At 36.7% G+C, this 21,235-nt stretch overlaps 3 protein-coding genes across 4 annotated transcripts in view; 1 reads left to right on the forward strand and 2 right to left on the reverse strand.

Annotated features, from left to right (window-relative positions):
• The window catches only part of LOC118269301 (beta-3 adrenergic receptor), a 117,991-nt gene extending 116,596 nt beyond the window's left edge, over positions 1-1,395 (reverse strand). The window contains exon 1 of one of the 2 annotated variants that reach the window (XM_035584342.2): positions 1,202-1,395. The gene's annotated coding sequence lies outside the window, so the exon portion shown is untranslated. The remainder of the gene's footprint in view (positions 1-1,201) is intronic. The other variant, XM_035584341.2, reaches the window with a different exon arrangement.
• Positions 1,396-1,805: 410 nt separating this feature from the next.
• LOC118269253 (uncharacterized) lies at positions 1,806-11,090 on the forward strand. The gene is made up of 7 exons (XM_035584265.2): positions 1,806-1,931; positions 3,353-3,475; positions 7,734-7,858; positions 8,771-8,908; positions 9,592-9,914; positions 10,430-10,710; positions 10,876-11,090. Exons 2-7 carry the CDS (start codon positions 3,426-3,428, stop codon positions 10,973-10,975), a joined length of 1,017 nt encoding a protein of 338 aa, XP_035440158.2. The 5' UTR covers positions 1,806-1,931; positions 3,353-3,425; the 3' UTR covers positions 10,976-11,090.
• Positions 11,091-13,874: 2,784 nt separating this feature from the next.
• On the reverse strand, positions 13,875-21,224 carry LOC118269465 (uncharacterized). The gene is made up of 12 exons (XM_035584589.2): positions 21,053-21,224; positions 20,367-20,434; positions 19,453-19,556; positions 18,808-19,041; positions 18,093-18,207; positions 17,579-17,648; positions 16,971-17,094; positions 16,470-16,608; positions 15,701-15,859; positions 15,434-15,621; positions 14,721-14,896; positions 13,875-14,338 (listed from the first exon to the last, which is right to left on the reverse strand). Exons 1-12 carry the CDS (start codon positions 21,144-21,146, stop codon positions 14,175-14,177), a joined length of 1,635 nt encoding a protein of 544 aa, XP_035440482.2. The 5' UTR covers positions 21,147-21,224; the 3' UTR covers positions 13,875-14,174.
• Between the last annotated feature and the right edge of the window lie 11 nt (positions 21,225-21,235).

The following is a 21,235-nucleotide window of genomic DNA, read 5'->3' on the forward strand; positions in this document are numbered from 1 at the left end:
TAACTCTTAAAACATTTACTAAACCTGAGAATAGAACACAGGATAAAATACACAAAAGCAATCATAGGAGCACATAGATCTTCGAGAAAGAAACTGCATATATTCATATGAATATTAAATATGAAATCAGTTGATTTGGTTACATTTACAGCACTATACTACAGAAATACTGATCCGGTTATGATAAAAATGGTCAAGAACATAGTTTGAAACCGGACTTCTAGCCTTGATCACCATGCGGAGCTGCGGACTACCTAGCGGGATTACCGGGGCTCCAGCTCGAAAAGCAGGAGAACTGGGTGGTTTTTAGTCAGTAAGAGTCTGACTCTTTCGTCTCGCCCAAGGCGGGAGATGTCATTAGATGATTTTACCCCGTCGAAAAAACATCATTATCAGCCTGTTCTTGTCCACAACTAGACGTAGGCTCCAGACCTACTATGTCCTAATTTAATTAACAAATGATTAAGATACTTTTGGCAATGTTTTGATGAAGAAAACGCTGTCCTATTATTTGCCACCTTCGAACCGTAAACAAACAACACGTTTTCTCTTCATTAACGTTCTTAGTTTTGGTGAACCATCTATTAATTTAGTTTAAGAAAGTAATGAATAAATGGCTCCTTTAATTAAAAATACCAGTTCACTGTGAACATATTAGAAAACTTTAAAGCTACAAATATAATCATCATCAACAGCCTATAAGTGGTCATTGCTGACCAAAGGCCTCTTCTCACACGGCGAAGGTTTGAGCATTAATATAAGAAGGTTTAAGCATTATAAAGGTATAATAGACAGTAAAGATTCCTTGGTGTTCTATTCATTTCAGATTATTTAGTAATGACAGAGTAATTTTATTTTAAAGCCATGTATCTGATAAACGTAGTGTAATATATATTTTTTTAAGTACCACAGTGTTGTACTTAGGTATTTCTTCTTAGGTTTAACAAATCGTAGACACCTACTAAGAAAATTAAACCTTCCCACAAATAACTCAGCAAACTAATTATTGGAATGTTCGAACCTTTTCTAATATTGCATAGTCGGTCTCGTAATAATTTGTAACACCCATTTATAATGGACGAGGTGCCACCAAGGAGCCAATTTATAATCTACTGGTCTCCATTAAGACTAACGCGGTGTCGACAGTTTGACGGCTCTCAAATGAAGGGGAAACTTAACGACCTCTACAAATTTAAATTACCTTAAGTATAAAAACTGAGAAAATCCACGGAACTCCAGTTTAACACACAAAAGTCACACTAAACACTGATTCAGTTCACTTTATTTGAGTAAAAGTTGAAACTTTATTTGTTGTACGTTAGCGACATGCCCGCGAAAGTGTAGCTGCGTTGGGCGGGCGGCGCGGCCACCCGCTGCGAGACACCGAGTGCTACTGGCCAGAAATATAACGCGAACTACTCACGACGCGATTTTAAAATTCATTTTAACATTTTCATAACACTCGAATATTGAATTAATAGTTTTAAATATTATTTCTTTGCATTTCCGAATTGTTTTAAAGCTCCATTTTTAAATGCTCACTGACTCATTCTCGGAATTCAGTTATGACTTTCTGGCATAAGCTTGTTTTCATTAAAAATCGTTTTTATTATATTCTCTGGTTATTTCTTTCCATTTTTTAAGCTTCCTATTGCGTAATAACATCGAAATACAGCCCTGTAGTTCTTGTTTGTATTTTAACTGAAATTCAACTAAAAAACCTTTTTATCCTGAAATTACAATAATTCGTTACGAACGCATTTTTGAACTATAATTACATCTTCTTGCTGTCATCTTGCAGTATTGACAGTTTTGACATTTTCGAAGATACCCAGTTGTCACAATATTTTTTAAATAAATATTTGTAGTCTATTATAGTTGTGTATAATTATTAACTTTATTTTTAGATGTATATTAATTTCTTAACTTTGGTAAGTTGTATTTGTGTCATCAAAAACTATACAAGAAGGAAAAAGTGCGGTCACTCGTGTATAACAAGGATCGAAATTTAAATTATTGTGTGAAAAATTAATAGCTAATAGATTTGATTTCGATAAGCGAGATATACTTAAATTCGTCAGAAGTTGGTTCGCTAGAAAAAATTTTTGGTCTCAATAAGTTTAAAAACGAATTTATTTTAGACAAGATTTGTTATTCAAATAGGTATAAGAAATGTGTTTAGTCGCGTCTCCACGGCAGGAGCATACGGAATGAGTAATTTTACACAAGCGTAGTACAGCCAGGGTCTCCATGCATGATTTATTTAAAATTGTTGTCACTTACAAAGCGGCGGCCCTCGACGCACGTGTCGGTGTCGCAACCTTTGACAACGCTGCTGTACGGAACTTTGGCATTCTTTTGGCTTCGACCAAACGTTGCTACGAATAAATACAAGGTATAGGCAAGGCCTTAATTTCGCAAACAGTTACCCGCTGGAAACTCGAAGTACAGAAACCAGCAACAAAACATACATGGGTACTTCTCTCTGCCAAATTCTTTGTCTTTCGTTGATTTGTTCGAAGTAAATTATTATGATTACTTACACATTATTTACAACTTAAAAATACCTAAAAAAAGGAATAAAAACTAACTTAATACTAAAATAAAGAAAAAATTAAATAAAAATTCTCGTTAGGCGTCGAAGTACTCGTCCGCGTTTCGTTGATGGATTTACAACTTTGTCATCTTGTAGTAAAGTCAAAAATCTATTGAAAATATTCGACAGTAAGAATAGGTAGATATGCTTAGCTTCTGTACATTTTCATAGCTGTGTTTATATATTTTATGGCCCATTTACGGATTATTAACTGGGTTTATACGTTTTAATGTTCACTTAGAATAATTGCTGGGTTCAGAACAGAGGAGCATTATACTTTATCACGTTATTAAATTAGCTGTAATTTATAAAGTAATTGTAAAAAGAAAATTGAAAATGAGCCTTAAAATTTTCTTTAAAAAATCACAATAAACCTTAAAAATCCAAAGATTTAGGTTTATCAGAGTACCGCTGTTCAATCTCAGGTTAAAATCACTTAGGGTGTTACTACACCCATCGATTGATAGCCCATAGATGGTAGAATGGATTGTTCGACGTCGATCGATAATTTCTTCTAAACTACGTTTCGCGGGGTAATCGATCTACATCGACCGGCAAACAATCGATTGGTTAGTCGACTGGTACCCGTCGATCGATTAAAGCTTCCACACCAGTTGATCATCAATCGACTATCGATCGATTGGCGTATAACCATAGTCAGCTCTTACAAAACTCGCGAAAATAATAGAGTTGGTAACTAATGTATTCTAATCTGTCATCTCCATGGGGTAACTACTAATAATTAAATAATTGCAGTTTCTGGAAGACAAGAGCGACTAGACACGAGTGATGGTGTCCCCATACCTGCTGAGCTGATTGACGAGTTGTTATGTGCTATATATTCAGTTGCTTCGCATGGGGGATCGACTTTGTGCAAAGGTAAAAAAACTTTAAACGTGCTTGATGGCAACACTTTAATACTGTGTAGTGTTTATAGGTAAAATGTAGTTCATTTCATATTTTTCAATTAACCGGCCATTGTTATTTTCCTGGTAGAATTCAACTTTAAAACTAATGAGTATACAAAAAAGTTTCTTTGGGAAAATCTTAGTACAATCACGTGTTTAAACATTGGTCACTAATTACCAGTCACCCTATATAGTTCTTCAGCGTCCACGTTGCATCACATTCATGCATTCCAACAACCTGTGTCGTTTTGTTATTGTGTACAACAAGATTTTTAAGGTTTAAGACATTTATTTATCATAAACAATTTACAGTGGCTTGACCGAGAAATACAAAATATACATAAGTAAGTAGGTACAGAATGCGAACCACATACAACATAAACAAACAAATTATTACATTACATACTTAAAACTGGTTTAACCCATAGAACATACACAATTAATTAACTTTGAGTAGACGAGGCTAATCTTAAAAATATTGGGTCGAGAACATCAAGTAGTTTGTTTCTACTAATATAGAATTCCAATAGCAATGGTTTTTAGCTGAAACCTCCACATATTCCAAAGTGCGGATAAGTCACATAAGAAAAACAGTTTCCATTCCTTTACGGAACCGTATCTAGAGTATAATTAGCTCATTGATTCCCCATGAGATCGCCTCATCGAATTCTAGACGGAGGTAAAAAACGACCCAATCGACACGTATATTATGTAGCTAGCTACCGTTGCTAGAGTCCCAAGGGACAGCTTTACAAAAGTGGACGAATTTCCAGCACATTTCCCATTCAAGAACTTGACGGAAAAGTTTGGATTTTTTTATTCATCCGTACTCCGAAGCGAATATATTGTTGAAGTTACCGATTAATACTCTTTGTGTTCACCATCGTTTGTTTTGGTCTATAAAGCAGCAACCGCTTTACAATTATGTACTTTATTGTATTCAGAAACTTTTGCTAGCCTTTTTTTTACTTGGTTTATTATTCATTTATTTATTTACTTTACTTGATATTTACGTTTTTAAATATTTACATTTTTAAATATTGGCTTTATTCTTACTTTATTTAGGTACACAAGTATCTGTATCGCATATCTCTATCCTCATATACCTCCACACTCATAGTCATTTAATGGTTACTTAACCCAGTCCTTATAACTGTTTTCCATACAAAATCGTTACTAAGGAATGGTTTAAGTAATCGTTAAATGTCTCTGAGTGTGGCAGTTAGTGTTTTATTAAGTTTTTTACTTAAACTCGTTCCCCTAATGTTGGCCCCATATTTACAATCATATCGTCACAACGAGCAGCTATGGTCAGAATTAATTTGCCAATATAACTCAAGAAAAAATTAACAAAAACATTTCCTCGTACATCAAGAACAAACGGAATAGAAAAAATAAATAAAGCGCCTTTATAATCATCTCAGTATTTTAGGTAATCAAAAATTGGGACTATTTTACTGGAATTTTAATACAGGTAAAAGCTATAATCTTAAACTTCAATATTTTTCGTAAACTTTTCAAATTAATATTGACGTTTGGGATTTTAATAAGTAAAAGGTACAATAGATACCTGCATAATAAGTGATGTTCTATCTTCCAAAATAAAATTTATTGAACTAACAATATGACAAACAGAACAGAAGTCAATTGACATCGAGTTTTAATGAATCACTTACATTATGATGTGAGCAGCTGCTAAAAGGATTGGCAAAGGTTTGACGTCATGCTTCGTTGCACGGCATACATATAATTTGGCAGGTAGACATCGTTCATCGCTTTGTGAGCAGCAAATTCAATGCGCCAAACGTCCATTCCACAATTGCATTTGACAGTACCTACATAGTTGACGGCGCATGAGTGTACGCTCTCAATAACGTCAGTAACCTGTGTTATCGTATTAGGCACGTACATAAAACTGCTATTTGGTGAAGAAATTTACGAACCTAGAAGTAACGCCACACGATATTTGAAATCAATATATCTTCGAAAGTATTTGTTTCCGTAAGAAAATAAATACATAGAAATAATCTACAAGAATGACATTTAGTATGAATACTAAAAAATAGTCATCTACCCTATTTGCTTATTGCCTATTCTTTAATACAAACCTGGGCAGCACAAGTGTTTAGCTCGTCTCTACAATTAACTATTTAACATTATCATTCCCTTATGTGCGAAACAAAACATAATAACATCTACCCATATAGTAAAATACAAAATACATTTATATACGTTGAGCAGGTCAGACGTATGAGTATGAAAATTAATCAGGTAAATTTAACTGGTAGGGTTAAATCAAATTGCGTGCCAACGTCCTACAGATGTTAGATAATAAAAAATTAACTTGATGGACTTGTGTGGTACCTACTGAATACTTTAAATGGATGCCTATTGTCTGCAAATGTGGAAAAGGAGCGACCTTGCATAAACATGTCATAAAAGAGCGACTTTGAATAGGCATTATGTCATTCGATATCCGAAAATACATTGTTTTTTTTTTCGGTTATTGTGTAATACCTATTTCAAGCCAGTAATACTTATTTGTTGTGACATTTTTGTTGGTTAAATACTTAAACAGTCATTTTCCAGTTCGACGTTTTTTGTCTTATTACCGTAGCCATTTATATTTTTTATATTTTTCTTTTTGACTTAACACTTTAAACGACTGCACAATTCGTGCTGTGGCTGGGCAATTGGATGCTGGTCTACGTGTAGCGGATTCGATTCCCGCACGGTGCCACTCCGTGTGATCCATAGATTGTTAATTGTTCCGGGTCTGAGTGTTATGTGTATGTGAAATTTTGTGTTCGTAAACGCACACATGACACAGGGAAAACTAGTGTGGGATAAGATTAATTAAAAAAAATACGAATTAAATAATTAATGTGGCAGGTCTGTACCAATTATTAATGTTGTGTTTACAGAATAGCTTCAAGTGAAATTAGTGAAAAATAAAAATGGTTATGGTAATTAGTCAAGGAACTACAAACTAGAGAGTAGCTTTAGGTCGTAAGCTACGTGTATATTTTTTTCTTGTGGGGCGATAATCATCCTATGACTTCTGCCGCCTTGGGTGAGAGGAAGTGTCAGACTCTTACTGACTAAAAACCACCCTGTTCCTACTGCTGCTTTCCGAGTCGGAGCCCGGTAATCTTTTACGTTGTCCGCAGCTCACGTTGTGTATATTATAATTGTGAATAGTGTTACATAGTAATCCCGACTTTTCTCGTTCCAACTATTTATGTAATAATTCGTTCACTTACTTCAGTTAACTATGACAACTATTCGTTAAATGTATTGTAGTAAAAAAACTGTTTGTATTCAAAATTAACCATGACGTTTAAAAAAAAAATTAAGAAAAGTTTTTAAAAATAAGAACTAAAAAAGGTATACGAAAGGTTTTCCAACGAACAAGTTTCCTTTTAAAAAAATCTTTAACCACTGTAAATGTACTGTTGGCCACTCAATTTAAAGTTGAACTAAACGAATGTAAAGCTGGTATAAGCAGAAACTTGCAAAGGAATACTTAACTGATGCTAACTAAGTACTGAAGTTTGTTTTATTTTTCTAATTAACTATCTTTTCTTATTAGAAATAGGATATGCTATAGTAAGTAACTAACGCTTACATTGTGTTGCGTAGTCCCTCCCCCTCGTCCCGTTACAAATCCTCAAAACCCTAACACTCAAAAAAAGGAGTTACCTACACAAATTTTCTTGTTACGAGTATCCCCGGGCGTCTCCGAGTGCTCACCTGATAATCTGTCTGCCGTTTGCCATCCTAAGCGTGACTGTCCGAACATCAGCAAATGTAGTATAAATCGTTCACCATTTAATATTCGTGGCATGAGCCACAAGTGAAAGGTGCAAAGTTATGTTCTCGATCCGTCAAAGTGCTACAAGACTATTCATTTAAGTTCCCGAAGAGAGCACATTTTTTATACATTTTAGTATTCTAAGTAGCCCTGCATAGGTCGGGCCAGGTTTGCGTCAATTTATGTATTTCAGGTTCCATCGGTCAAGCTGTTATAAACATAATTATAACATGTATGTACCTATTCGAAAAGGCCAATCGCCAAATTAACCTATTCAGTGCTTCATTTAGAAAGAAAAATAAAGAACTGCGCTTAAAAATCAACTGCAAAAACCACAAGTTAAAAACAATAAAAAACTAAAAAGCAAACTTCACTGTTACTATTTAGTCATAGATAATTTGTTTTAAATTTCCAGGTTAGTTTCCTTCTTCTTATCTTGCCTTCTTGCCATAGCGATTTGCTTCGGGCTGACGGTCGCCATAGTCACTGGCATCGCCTATGGGTACAACTACTCAATGGCCGAGTGGCTCACATTCACACGTACGTATCAACTGCCTCGTTGCTCATGGTATTTACATGGTTGTACCTACTGTAGATCCTGGCGCACAGGAGTTACTTACGGTTTTCTCAGGCGTTCAATGAATGAATAATAGAATTATTATTGAAATCAAGACTTATAGAATTATATTCATACTACGGGCTTGATTATCGACTGCAACCGATTAATTAATGTGTCACTCAATTTATAAAGAAATAATACGTCTGTTTATTTTTTGATGGGTATTATAATGATTTCAAACTTATCATTAGAAATTATAAGCGCAGGTTTCCTCACGATGATTTTCTTCACCGTTTGTCAGTGGTGTCTAAATAATCTTAGCAAGTCACATGATTGGTAATTGCTTTTGGTAGCTTTTGGCGGCGGGCGGCGCGGCGGCGGGCTTCTTAAACTACCGGGCCACCAAGACATACATACATACAGGTCAAACATGGTACCTATCAGAGTATCAGTTAAAGAATTACTGTTACCTTGTTGGGTATCTTCTATATGTATTTGGGCTCGATAGCCTCGCTGGTCAATAAAATTGGATTCTATATCTTATTATTTACATTACTCGTATTTTCCGAATGAGTCTCATTATTTCTGTAAATATCGTTGAAATATATTAAAGTTAATTTTTTGCTTATAAATCGATTTCTTGTATATCGACATTATCGATATGTGTACATGATTTTATCGACACTACATCACGCATCGTTACAATATCTATCCGATAAACAGACTAGGGAAACAATTGATTCGTTAAATTTATTGCCGCCATGCAACAAAACTCCATTTTGCTAGTAGGTACTGATGATGGCACCACAAATACCCCAAGTTGTCTTTCTTTCGACAACAGATTTCGGACTTTATAGCTGCTGTTGTGAAGTTTATGAATGTATTTTTTCCAGGAAATGATATCACTGTATATATGAGGCGAGGAGCGTTCTCTAAATTTATTAAACCACAGTTGAATCCAGCTGGCAATCCCAATCCCGGACCTTTCGGGCGTTCGGGCTTAAGAAGAGTTGGTGGAAATGAAGAAGAATGTAAGTAATCATAATTATATTAGTTTTATTATATTGCTGCTGTCGTTATCATATTATATTATAGTTGGTAGGCAACTAGATGCGTGTTTCTCGTAACTTTATGACTCGTACAGTGAACGTATCGAATGATCTGCCATCGGCGGTATTTCCGAACCGATACAACCTTTGTTAAGAGAGAGTGTGCCATCTTAAAAGTTCGTCAACGCACCTGTGACTCCTCTGCTGGTGTCCGTAAGCGGCTCTGATCGCTTACCATCCGGTAATCAGTATTCCTGTTTGACTCGTATTCAGTAACAGAGTTAAAATAATAATAATAACTAGTGGTCGCCTAGTGGTCGAAATTCGACCATATACGATTTAATTTACAATACCATTTAACTCTTTTATAAAACTCTATTCATATAAGACGTGAGAATATCATCGCAACGCAATGTCTGTCAATTTTGACGTTTTGTCAAATACGATCAGATACTATGCATGTGTGTGTAATGTTTTATTTATTAATTTAATGTACTTTATAAGCATTATTTTTGAAAAATATTAGCATTTTGGACTTCTCCTAAACATAAACTATAAGTGTACCAATATGCTCCTACGTCCGCGCAATTTTCGTAAAAACAGTTACAAAGTTTTTGCTTCGCGTATTAATATATAGATATAATTTAATTTCACATTTTTAACAGTATTTAATGGAACCGCTAATGACTATGAAGATCATAGACCGCCAGCAGAAAGCAAGCCTCTAGCTGACACATGGCTAAAGACCCAGGATACAAGAAAGTATGCAGAAATCTTGACGAGGTACAATCCAAACAAAAGAGCAGAAGTCCAAAATGTCCAAAATGCTCAAGACTTAGTCCCTATTCAAAGTATGCAACAAAATCAGCAACTACTTAATCAACAACTACTTAATCAGCAACAACTTAATCAGCAACTACTTAGTCGGCAACAATCTATCCAGGAACCACCTCGGGAACAAATCATTCCTCTGCTTTCACCTATGCAGGTAAAAATAAGATTTTTTGTAGGGTATTTATAGCATAGTGCTTGTAGGTTATTTCCAAACATAAAGCTATTCTGAAATGCATACAATTACACACACCCATGTGAGATATGTACGGCTCCATACGGGATCTTCCTTCTCATTTCATGCGATATAGAAAGTAGGCTGCATCGTTGCTCGAGTGGTCGCAAGTGTGACTGCCGAACATTGGACTTTCGATTCTAGGAGTAACGATTCCCCGGTTGGGCAAAGTATTACTGGGGGCTTTTTTCGGCTTTTCGAAAATTTCTCAGTGGTAGCACGGAGTCTGGAATAATGCCCAGTATATGGCAATAGGCTCACCCCCTATTACATGGGAGTTATAATACAAATTGTGAAAACTCTGTGTACATTGTATAGCGGCATTACATGCCGGAATGTGCACCTCTGCCTACCCCTTCGGGCATAAAAGGCGTGACGTTGATCTGATCTAGAAAGTAGGTAATAATTTCTTCTCATCATTCTTCTATTCGTTTCAGGAACCACCGGGCGGTTATAGGCCATCGCCTGACACTCCTGTTATATCTATCATGCCGAACCCCATGATACCAACTGTCTCCTGGCGAAGTGGTTCTTCAGAAATAATGATGAGAAACTTCCAACCTATTCAAGACCACACGTCGCGAAGCAGACATACAGATATGCCTGAGAATTTGTTCCCAGCTCCTGATAAAAATCTGGATTCGGTATCCATTATTGGTCTCAAGGATCAGGCGAAAGAGTCATCAGAAGCCAAGCAACGTGATGATTTCCATAAAAGGTAAAAGACCCGTAAAACCTAGTACCTGAATAGTGACTAATAATGATATTATTGTTTTATTTTATTTAGTTTTTACGTTTTGTTTGATTTTATATGTAGAAGTATTTAAATCTTATGAAGTAAGGTGATGAGTATTATGAATGAATCTATGGACCAATTCCACAGTTACGTGCCGATGCGAGTGTGGGGTACGACTGCGAGAGCCGTCATCGCTGACGAGCCCGAAGATGTGGATGAAGACAACGTGGTGTACAAACCTGTATAGCTGCAGAAGCTGGTTAGAAAGCGGACCTAAACTTATAACCTATCGTTCATGGTCATTCTACCATATCCATTACTCCTTTGTGACATGTTTAGTTAATAAAATTCAAATAATCGTACTTTCTCTTTTTTTATTATTAGTACATATAACTTTTAGGGATAAGTTTTTTATATTTAATAAAAAATATTGTGGTGATAAGTGTGACAGCTTTACATACAATTGAGGTAACACACACTATTCCTGTCTGAAAATGTCGTTTAAGAAGCTCGCTTTTCATGCATGCTTTTCCGAGTTGTATGTACTTTCTAAGATTATTTAGACACCACTGACAAACGGTGAAGGAAAACATCGTGAGAAAACCTGGGCTTGTACTTTCTAATTATAAGTTTAAAATTACCAACCCGTAATGAGCAAGCGTGGTGATTAATGTTCAAACCTTCTCCATGTGATAAGAGGTTTTGGTCAGCAGTTGCCTCTTATAGGCTGATGATGATGATGATAATGATGACAGGTGGTAAGAACATGATGCTAGTGCATTAATCATAGTTATTTCACGTAATATGGAAAACCTCACATTTTGGACTTGTTTATTTTACCATCCACCATACTCTTGCAACAAAGGTAGGTAAAAATAGCTCATTAATGGACACCTATATCTGCTACTTAATTACACCTACTCGCAACGTAAGGGATCCTAAATACACAGCAACGTAATAGCAAATATCTCCCCTGATATTATTACATTCGACCCAATTGTGATTGCTATCAAATTATTTTGAAATATAAATTAAGCCCATTGTTATTCATTACACTTTTTTACAACAACATACTCACATACCTATCGCAAGCCTACCTATATTGGATCTATACAATAGGGATGATGACTGGGTATGAAAATTATAAAATAGAAGAACAAAACAGTAGTTATAATACGGCCTCATCTAGATTTTTTTGAAAGATTGACGAGTAAAAGAGTTACTTTGTAACCTATTTGCAAAAATAAATATCATTTAATAAAATACTGGAATAAAATTAAAATTAAAAGGCGTGACGGTGCAATTGCACTGGAATAGTTTATACTCACTCGTTACTGTCTTAGTTCGTAGATAAATAAATTCATAAATTAATTAAGTATATTGATTAAAGAGATTGTAGAGCCTCAAAACTTCTTAAACACGATTAGCTACAAATTTTTTGATGCCACCGAAATATCTTCACTACATTTATTTGTTTTCTGGGATTTTGGAAACAAAACACAATTCAGTTTGTTTAGAAATTATTATTATTATCATCAGATATTTATAAATTAATTATCACTTCTATACATAAAAAACGTTCTTCTTAATTTATACCTATACCTACCTATTTATTTTCTGTGCGTCTTGACTGTCTTTTTCGAGGTAACACACTAGGGTGTAGTAATCGTAATTACAATGCACAGACAGACCAGTTAATATTAGATATACACTTACGAAAATAAAAAGAAATTATTCCATTTTAGAAACTAGTAGTAGACATGGGCCATTGACATATCTTTCATCTTATCTATCTTATCTATATTTAATCGGAACCCTAAGCTGTGTACTCCCTTAGTCGTGTAGCACGTAACGTAACAGATACTGTATCAACCTGCAAGTGGGAACAGCTGGGGCCTTAGTCTGCTATTACAATCGTGTCAGAATGGTCGATCATTGAGCAGTGCAAGAGGGATGGAGCTATACAACCTACATAGCTCCGTCCCTCTTGCACTGCTCAATGATCGACCATTCTGACACAATTGTAATAGCAGACTAAGGCCCCTGGTCTACAGTCCACAGCGTATCTATTGACGAGTCACCTTTGTATTCGTAGTGATACCGCCACCAGGCGGGTGACTAGCTCGCTGCGCTTGTTCCGCGAACAGCTCGCAGCGAGCTCTAAACATTTTTAGTTTTATGATATGAAATAAATGGTAAGTAACTAGTAGGCTATCTTTATCTGTTACGGGCGGTGTTGTCGTAGTGGTAGGACGTCTGCAACGCATCAGATATACATACTACTATATATACATACTCACTACATAATATACTACAATATATACACATAAGAAATAAACACTACTATTAAGTTTGTATTAAGTCCTAGGTTAAGTAAAAATTTGCAACGCCTGAAAAAGGCCGTTAAGATGTACATGACATTTAAATTAAGACCTGTAATACCTACCTTAACATGCAAATACATATTTTGAGTTATCTTGATTTGCTACGAGCCGCCTTTGTGTTCGTAGTGAGTCCACCCGGCGGGTCTCCGCGAACGGCTCGCAGCGGACTCGTGCCTACGTACTCACTCGTTACTGTATCTGATACGTTACGTGCTACACGGCTAAGTGAGTACCCAGCTCTAGAAGTTATCGAGCATTATACCGGTGTATTTATCTAATCACGTATGACCGTACTTAACACATCCAATGGTAATAGTTATAACAATAATAGGTCCTGATCCCGCTCATTTAGCTGTACCTTTAAATCAGCGATCGTCTTCTCGAGGTGGTCGTAAGAAGGAGCATCCGTCGCCTCAAACCGCTGCTCGATGTTATCTAGCCTGCCCTCCACTGCTCCCATCCGCCCATTGTAGCCTTCATTGGCAGCCCTGAACTCGGCATTCTCCTGCCGCAGCTGGCGTATGTCGGCCCTGAGTCCGCTTAGTTCCTCTCTAAATGCACGAATTTCCGCCGCCAAATCCAGACTCACGGCTGTGCTCACGGGGGGAGTGACGGCGGGCAGACTATTTGGTTCGGAGTAATCTGCTGCCGCACCTTTAACTGGTGTTGCGGAATTATCCGTCTTAGGTAGTGTCGCCTTGCAACCGGGACACAACCATGTAGGAGAAGGGGTCGCCGTCGGTAGTACACCCACACAGGCGCGGTGGTAGCATCCCGCGCACTTACTGCACCTAACGCTCGCTGATGCAGCAATAAACTGCCCACATCCACCACACTTGGCCATGTTTAGATAATAGATGTAAGATAGTTCAATTACTAAGTTCAAAAGTTTTTTTTTTTTTGATTAGGGTAGTTTTTGCACTTCGACACCGAGAATAATCTAAGATGTGTTGTAATTTTAATTATAATGGAACACTGCTGCTATCCACAATATATGTTATGAGTTAACTATTATTAAACACTTTGCGAATAAAGGTATCTATGTAGCACTGTTGTTTTATTTTATTCGACTCGCGGTGACATAAACCAGTCACCTGTTACCGGCGTCCGTGACGTCACTCCCTGTAGAGAATTCTTTGGCGGTACAATTTCCACGTCTCTTCGGTTAACGGTGTCATCATCACCCTCTGAACATTCTACTTCTACTGCAGGACGATCACTAACCACTAAAATGAAAATATTTTACAATTGACACAACATTTTAATAGTATTAAACAATAAGTACAAACTGTCCATGTTCTCTGACTGCTTGTCTGCTTGTCGTCTGCAAAGGGTTATATATCACTTACCATCAGGTGAGATAGCGGCCAAACGTCGACCCATTAAATGTAAAAAAAAGAGGGCCAGTACAATACCAGTGCAAGAACCTATTTTTTTAAGGGGAGAAAATCATCCAATGACTTCTGCCGCTATGGGCGAGGCAAGAGAGAGTGTCAGACTCTTACTGACTAAAAATCATCCCGTTCTTACTCCTGCTTTTCGAGCCGGAGCCCCGGTAAACCCGCTAGGTAGTCCGCTATGATATGAAATAAATAGTATATAACTCACCCAGACCACTGTTATCAGTAACGGGCGGTGGTGTCGTTGTGGGAGGTCGTAGGGCTGTCCGTAAGATGGCCTTCAAATGAGCCCTGATGATTCTTGGTAGCTCATTCAACAAATGCCCATACACCAGGTTTTCCACCAAGCCATGCATCAAACCTGGTAACGTGGTTGTCATTCGTCTGAAATTAACATAATTACATATCAACGGAACGGAACGCAACGTCACGCCTTTTATCCATTCATTCCAAACAATAATCTTCTATACGCCTTTCATACAATTTTGTTCCGTAGTTGTTGCGTGAAAGAGTGAAAAAAAAACATACACAGGTTCATAGCTACATTCAATCACACTTCCACATTTATAATATTAGTAGGATTATAAACATGTGCTACACTTAAGTGTCGGAGAATCATGCTTCGGCACGAATGGGTCGGCTCGACCGGAGTGATACCACGGCCTCGCAGAAAACCGACGTGAAACAACACTTGGGTTGTGTTTCGTTATGTGAGTGAGATTGCCGGAGGCCCAATTCCCCCCTTCCCAATCCCCGTTCCCCAACAACCCTAAAATACCTAACCCCCACAAGGCCGGCATCGCACTTGTAACGCCTCTGATGTTTCAAGTGTCCTTGAGCGGCGACAATTGCTTACCATCAGATGATATGTCTGCTCGTTTACCACCTGTTCAATAAAAACAAAAAAAAACGAAAAGATACCTGAATCCAGTAACCTGGAGGATTTTGTAGGTACAGCCTTTCAAAATAGACGTTTTATCTGTACTCTTGTCTAACCGCACCTCCATTTGGAGATTTACGGTCAAGTCCTTTATTTCAGTAGAAAAGGCAAATTGGTCTAGCGTTTCCCCTGGCCATTCCGCTTTGTTTAATCCATAAACGAAGCGTACCTGTAATTTAAAATAAAATCATTATTATTCATTATTATTACATCGTCACGCTTTTTATCCCCGAAAGTGGAAAACTAACCTGTAAGGTGCTGAACCGCATCTCCTCTGCAATCATTAAAGCCCCCATCTTGTAAGGTCCGCCGATGTGTGCCGAGTACATCGAGTCTAATCCAGACAACACTATCCCCGTTAAATTCACGGAGTCTGCATTTTTCTTTGGAATTGGGATGAAATCTGACTTTTTTTGGAAAATAAATTAAATTAATGTAACATTATATTACGTCACAATTTATTTTGACATAATAGGGATAATAATTATTAAGTCCGTCAGTTACGTAATGAAAAAATATTAGACACGCATTTTTTTTTATTTTGTCATATACGATAATAATCTTTAGATAAAACGAATCAAAGTTTAGGAATGGGAGCAAATACGGCATTTCTACGTATAGGTAAAATATACCTAGAAGTGTCGTCACGTGGTGTTTCAAATCAATAGGTATATCTACGAAAGTATTTATTTTCCGTAAGAGAATAAAAAATAACGTGTCTAATATTTTAAAATAATTTACAAGTCTGACAATAAAATAAAAATTAATCATCTACCATATTGAGAAAAGTATGAAAAAAAAATCTATGTATTCGAAGCTATGAAGTGTATCTAATAAGAATTTTCATAACTCTAAGAACCCAATAATACTGTTCTTCTTAAGAAGCAATTTATATAACTTATCTCCCTTAATGTAGATATTGTAAGTTACTGTAAAATAGTAACAGTCATTTTTGTCCTAACTCAAAAATATCAGGTCAATACATACAAAATAATGTAACATCCGATTTATACTTACTCTACCGCTATCCCAGGTGACATAGTGGTCATCCAACGGAATATGTGCGTTATTCTGCTCAATTGTAATTTTGTTCAAGTTCCTGTGCACATCTGTTAAGAATGTTGCAGTTTCTGCGAATACCTTCCTCTGCTCGTCTCTGCAATGGAAATGCATGCAACGTCACGCCTTGTATCCCCTAAGGGATAGACAGAGGTGTACATTACGGCCTGCTACTATTCAATGTACAATCAATTTTCACCATTTGTGTTGTAAGTCCCATGTAACAGGGGGAGCCTATTGGCCATAATATACTGGGCACAATTCCAGACACCGTCAGTAGTAGACTGAGAAATTTTCGAAAAAACGAATTTAAGTAGTAAGTAGTCAGTAATTTTTGAAATTGTGTCAAAAAAATCATCAAATCCAGCCAGAAGACGTCACGTAAGAGAAAGAATTGCTATAATTCTACATTTAAATGAACAAAGTTAGAAGTTAGTCACAAAATAAATGTAAACTCACATATATCCCTGAAGTTTATCACCGAACAATGAGGTAGTGTTGACGAAACTTAACAAGGCTGCTTGTAACTTTCCGTCCACCTCTTCTCTGATCGGTTTTATCAGCAAATCTCTAATACCAAGACCTGTTGAGAGGGATCATTTAATATACCAATAGAGCTGTATTATCCTTAGGCACTAGGTGACAAAGGGGCACCGCAAGACGCTCGTGCAGTCATGTTCAACTGCCCATATAGTGACGACGGTGCCAGAATAAACAGGAGCGCACATGACGTGCTTGGCTACGGTACGCTATCTAGGATTAATATACTTTAATTAATTAAGCTGATTGTCCTGGCCAACCAAAGCTTTAAATGCGATATTTACTTTAAATCCCACACTGGACGAGCAGTTTAGGCTCGTCGTTAAACCCAGTTTTATAACATAACATAACATAGGTACCTAGCCTACAATATAACACTACTAAGTTCATATATAGAATAGAATCAGGCGTTACTTTGCGGAAATCCATGCTATACTAACAATTCAGTAAGATTTTTAGTTTTATTTACATGTATACTTGCATGTTTAACTTCATAATGATATCAAACAAAATGATAATATGCTTACTCCAACTGTCATCTCTTTGGGGCTGATACTTCGCGATAACCGGAGGTGAGTTATCGCCTGCCCGGTAGATCTTATGGAGAAACAATTCATTATTTGATTATTCATACGACTCACAATAATTTGGGTAAGTTATGATAATGTGTATACTATAATATACAGTATGGAGGTTACTGATATTACTTAGGTATATGAAACTATGTACAAGTAGTACTCGTCCACAGAAGCACAATACAACTAAGTATTTCAACGAAAACAGAAAATTAAAAACAATAAATGTTCCAACAAAAAATATCAATCAAGTATTATATTAAATTCTGTGTGAACAGCTTCAAGTACCTTGGCCACCAAAGAGGTGTAGGAACTTTTTATAGGTTTGTAGTAGCAATAGGTAACTGGCATTGCAAACACATTATTAAGTCAATTGTTTTTTTTCTGAAATCTTTTTATAACCTAAGTATGTCTAATACACAATAAATAAGTAGATTATTTAATTGTAATAATGAATATTGATTACCTCAACGGTATAAACACATTTTATTAGTTTGTAGTGGCCATATCCTATATTAACTGAGTCCCCACTCAGTGTTGTGATTACAAATCCGGAAAGTACGCAACCATCGATAGAGAAACTGAAAATAAAAACAAAAAGAGTGTAAAATTATTTTGAATCACACAAATTTGAAAGTTTGTTTGTTTGGATGTTTATCCGTAAATCAGACTGAAACTATAGAACGGATTTTATGTTGGTATACAGGCTAGGAGCTGACTTGGGTGGTACTCGTACGATAGGTTAATTTTAAATCTCGCGAGAAAACGAGCGAAGCCGTTGGCAGAAGGTCTTATCTGTATAATTTCATATTTTTTAACAAACGTCACATAAATTATTTACAAACATTTACGTAAACTTTTTCATATTAATATCCGATAATCGGAATTCCAACTTTCATATCGGACACGAAAGTTTACGAAACCTAAACTTTTACCCTATCTCCCATAGGCAGATATAATGGAACGCCAATTTCTGCGATTCTTACATACCTCTTTCGCTTCATCAACAGTCATGTATTTTCATGCATGTTCGTATTGTTCGTCGTACTTAAAGTTTTAGTTATTACTGCCTATTTAAAGTAGTATTGTTAGTACCTACTGCCTATTTGAAATAGAAACCCTTCTGGCCTAGTGTTCGTATTAGGTACTACTAGAAATTAACTTTAAAATAGATTACTCACACAACTTCCCCGACGTCCTGAACTTGTTGGAACAAAAATGGCGACGACAGTGAAGGATTCTGTTCACTTAGCTCAAACAGAATTCTAGACTTGTTGCGCATCAGTGAATACTCTGCGTGTACAATCATTTTGCTAAGTGTCGTAGACAACTTCAAGACATTTGACGCTAAAGAAAATTGCACCTCCGGCATCCAAAAGTAAGGCACTTTTTGTAATTTTAAATCCTTGAGGACTCTGAAAGGAAAAATTTAGTTTTCGCAAATGTGATTTGAAATGCTCCCAGTTGTATTTTTCTCAGAGCTGCGAACTACTTAACGGGTTACGGGGCTTCGACTTGAAGCAGGAGTAGAAACGGGATTACTAGTCAATAGGAGTCTGACACTATTTCCCGCCTCACCCTAAGTATCATTTCTAAACTTCGTGGCGTAACTTCGTGCGAACATAGTTGATGTCTACTATACTTACTATTGTTAGTCGTTATAGTAGTATGGGGAGCTTACGTATCTGGGTACCGAACCTAAACTTTAATCCTGACCTGATACTCCCGTAATATTAAAACCTCCGCGAGAGTAATCTTAAAAATTTCAAATGGCCAAAGTCGCTGGGAAGCTATAATTTAAATATAAAGAAGCACAGAATACTAACAGTCGTACATGATTGTCATCATGATAATATCCCAACGCTATCGGTTGATCGATAGCATTGATGTAGACATTCATACCACGGTGTCCCACTGTTTCTTTGAGAGCCTGAAATAAATATTTATAAGAAACACGCAATTTTAAGTTATTAGTTATATATCGTCACGCCTTTTAGGGCGCTTTTTCACCAAATGTTGCCATGCTACGAAGATGTAATAGCTGAGTTATGAAACTATGTGACCGTTTCCACCGATACTAAGCTATGTAGTATGCGATGTATCAATAGTAGGAAAGCCATCCATAGCACGCATCTTTCCATATGAAAAACATAGCTTAGCTGAGTCCGTTTCCACCAGTGCTAAGTTATGTGTACCAATGAATATGGTTGAAAACCCAACGCATCCACAGCAACCTAGCATACCACATCTCTGGTGGAAAAGCACTCTAAATCTCCAAAAAGTGACAGTGAAGTACAACGTAGCACCCCCTTTTCACCGGCTATGTTATGAGCCCCGTGTATGAAATGAAGTTTAAAATATTTCCAATGCTCGTATTCATCAGCCTCACTTAATTTTTATGGAACCCGTAAGCAAAAATAGGTGACACTAATGCTATTTTAGTTTACACCACCAACCTATGAGTAAAACGTAAACGTACAAGCAAGGGGCTTGCTTACTGGAGCTAACTAGCGGGTTACTGGGTCTGAGACTCGAAAAGCAGGAGTAGGAACGGGCTGGTTTTTAGTCAGTAACAGTCTGACACTCCCTCTCGCCTCACTCAAGGCGGGAGAAGTCATTGGATGAATATCCTCCTTAAAAATGGGCTTTTTAGGTGCCTCACGCTTAGTAATTCTTTGTTATGAGATTTTTCTAAGTGGTTGGCGTTAACGGCCAAGTAGTTGTATGTATAAACAGTTACCGTAGCTATGGAATGTTCTATAGGCTTCCTGTAAACTTCCCAGTCTTTCCTGAGTTGCTGAACGCCATCTGTAACAACGTGATATTATGAAATCCTATAATTAGTAGTAATCCGAAACAAGAAATAATTATCTTTAAAGGAAAGGCGTATCAATCGGCTATCGAACAACATATTGCAAGAGCGATTTCCGCTCGGGACAATTCCTTTTAAGATCTAGGTATTGATTATTGTATAAGGCCTGAGTGACACGTAGGGGTGAAAATTGTATGTTTGTAAACGTGGGTGCGTTACAGCAGAAAATCCTAATAGGGTGACAACATTTTTTTCTATAATATAAAAATAAGTCAGGTTTTCTTTCCTGACGCTATAACTCTAGAACGCAGGAACCGATTTCCACCGTTTTGCATTCGTTGTAAAGGTCTCGAGCTCCATAAGGTTTATAACAAAGAAAATTCAGGAAAAAATCCAATTGAAAAACAGAAAAACAGGGAGAACCATTGGTGGCTGACCGGAGTTCGCTGGGTTTGCGAGTAAGTAATAAAAATTAGTTTGTGACAATGAAATCTGGTAGGACAATGGACATATGGACAAAGATCGTGGATAATTGTACCGACCCTAAGTTTGGGATATAGGTAGTAATGACAGTAAGTTGTAAGTCGCAAATAAGTCAATAAATAATGTCTTACCACTTTTAAAGTATTTATGAATCGATGATTGAATTGAGTCCGAATTGGCCTGAGATACTGTTATGATAACAAAAAAGGTTAATATGTAAATCATGTCGACCACCTTCGAAGGGATCAGTTTCCTGTTGCTTTATCTTCCTCGTAAGTTACATACTCTAAAAATCTATTATAATGAAATAAGAA

The sequence above is a fragment of the Spodoptera frugiperda genome, chromosome 2 (genome assembly GCF_023101765.2).
Source record: "Spodoptera frugiperda isolate SF20-4 chromosome 2, AGI-APGP_CSIRO_Sfru_2.0, whole genome shotgun sequence".
Taxonomy (NCBI): Eukaryota; Metazoa; Arthropoda; class Insecta; order Lepidoptera; family Noctuidae; genus Spodoptera; species Spodoptera frugiperda.

Bases quoted from the DNA above. Each gene is read 5' to 3' on its own strand.
- LOC118269253 (XM_035584265.2), top strand. From the start codon at position 3,426: ATGTGCTATATATTCAGTTGCTTCGCATGGGGGATCGACTTTGTGCAA. The intron at 7,859-8,770 runs GTACGTATCAAC...TATTTTTTCCAG, and splicing joins CGAGTGGCTCACATTCACAC to GAAATGATATCACTGTATAT. The intron at 8,909-9,591 runs GTAAGTAATCAT...CATTTTTAACAG, and splicing joins TGGTGGAAATGAAGAAGAAT to TATTTAATGGAACCGCTAAT.
- LOC118269465 (XM_035584589.2), bottom strand. From the start codon at position 21,146: ATGATTTACATATTAACCTTTTTTGTTATCATAACAGTATCTCAGGCC. The intron at 15,622-15,700 runs GTTAGTTTTCCA...TTTAAATTACAG, and splicing joins TGCGGTTCAGCACCTTACAG to GTACGCTTCGTTTATGGATT. The intron at 14,897-15,433 runs GTATCTTTTCGT...TGTTAATTTCAG, and splicing joins CTCCAGGTTACTGGATTCAG to ACGAATGACAACCACGTTAC.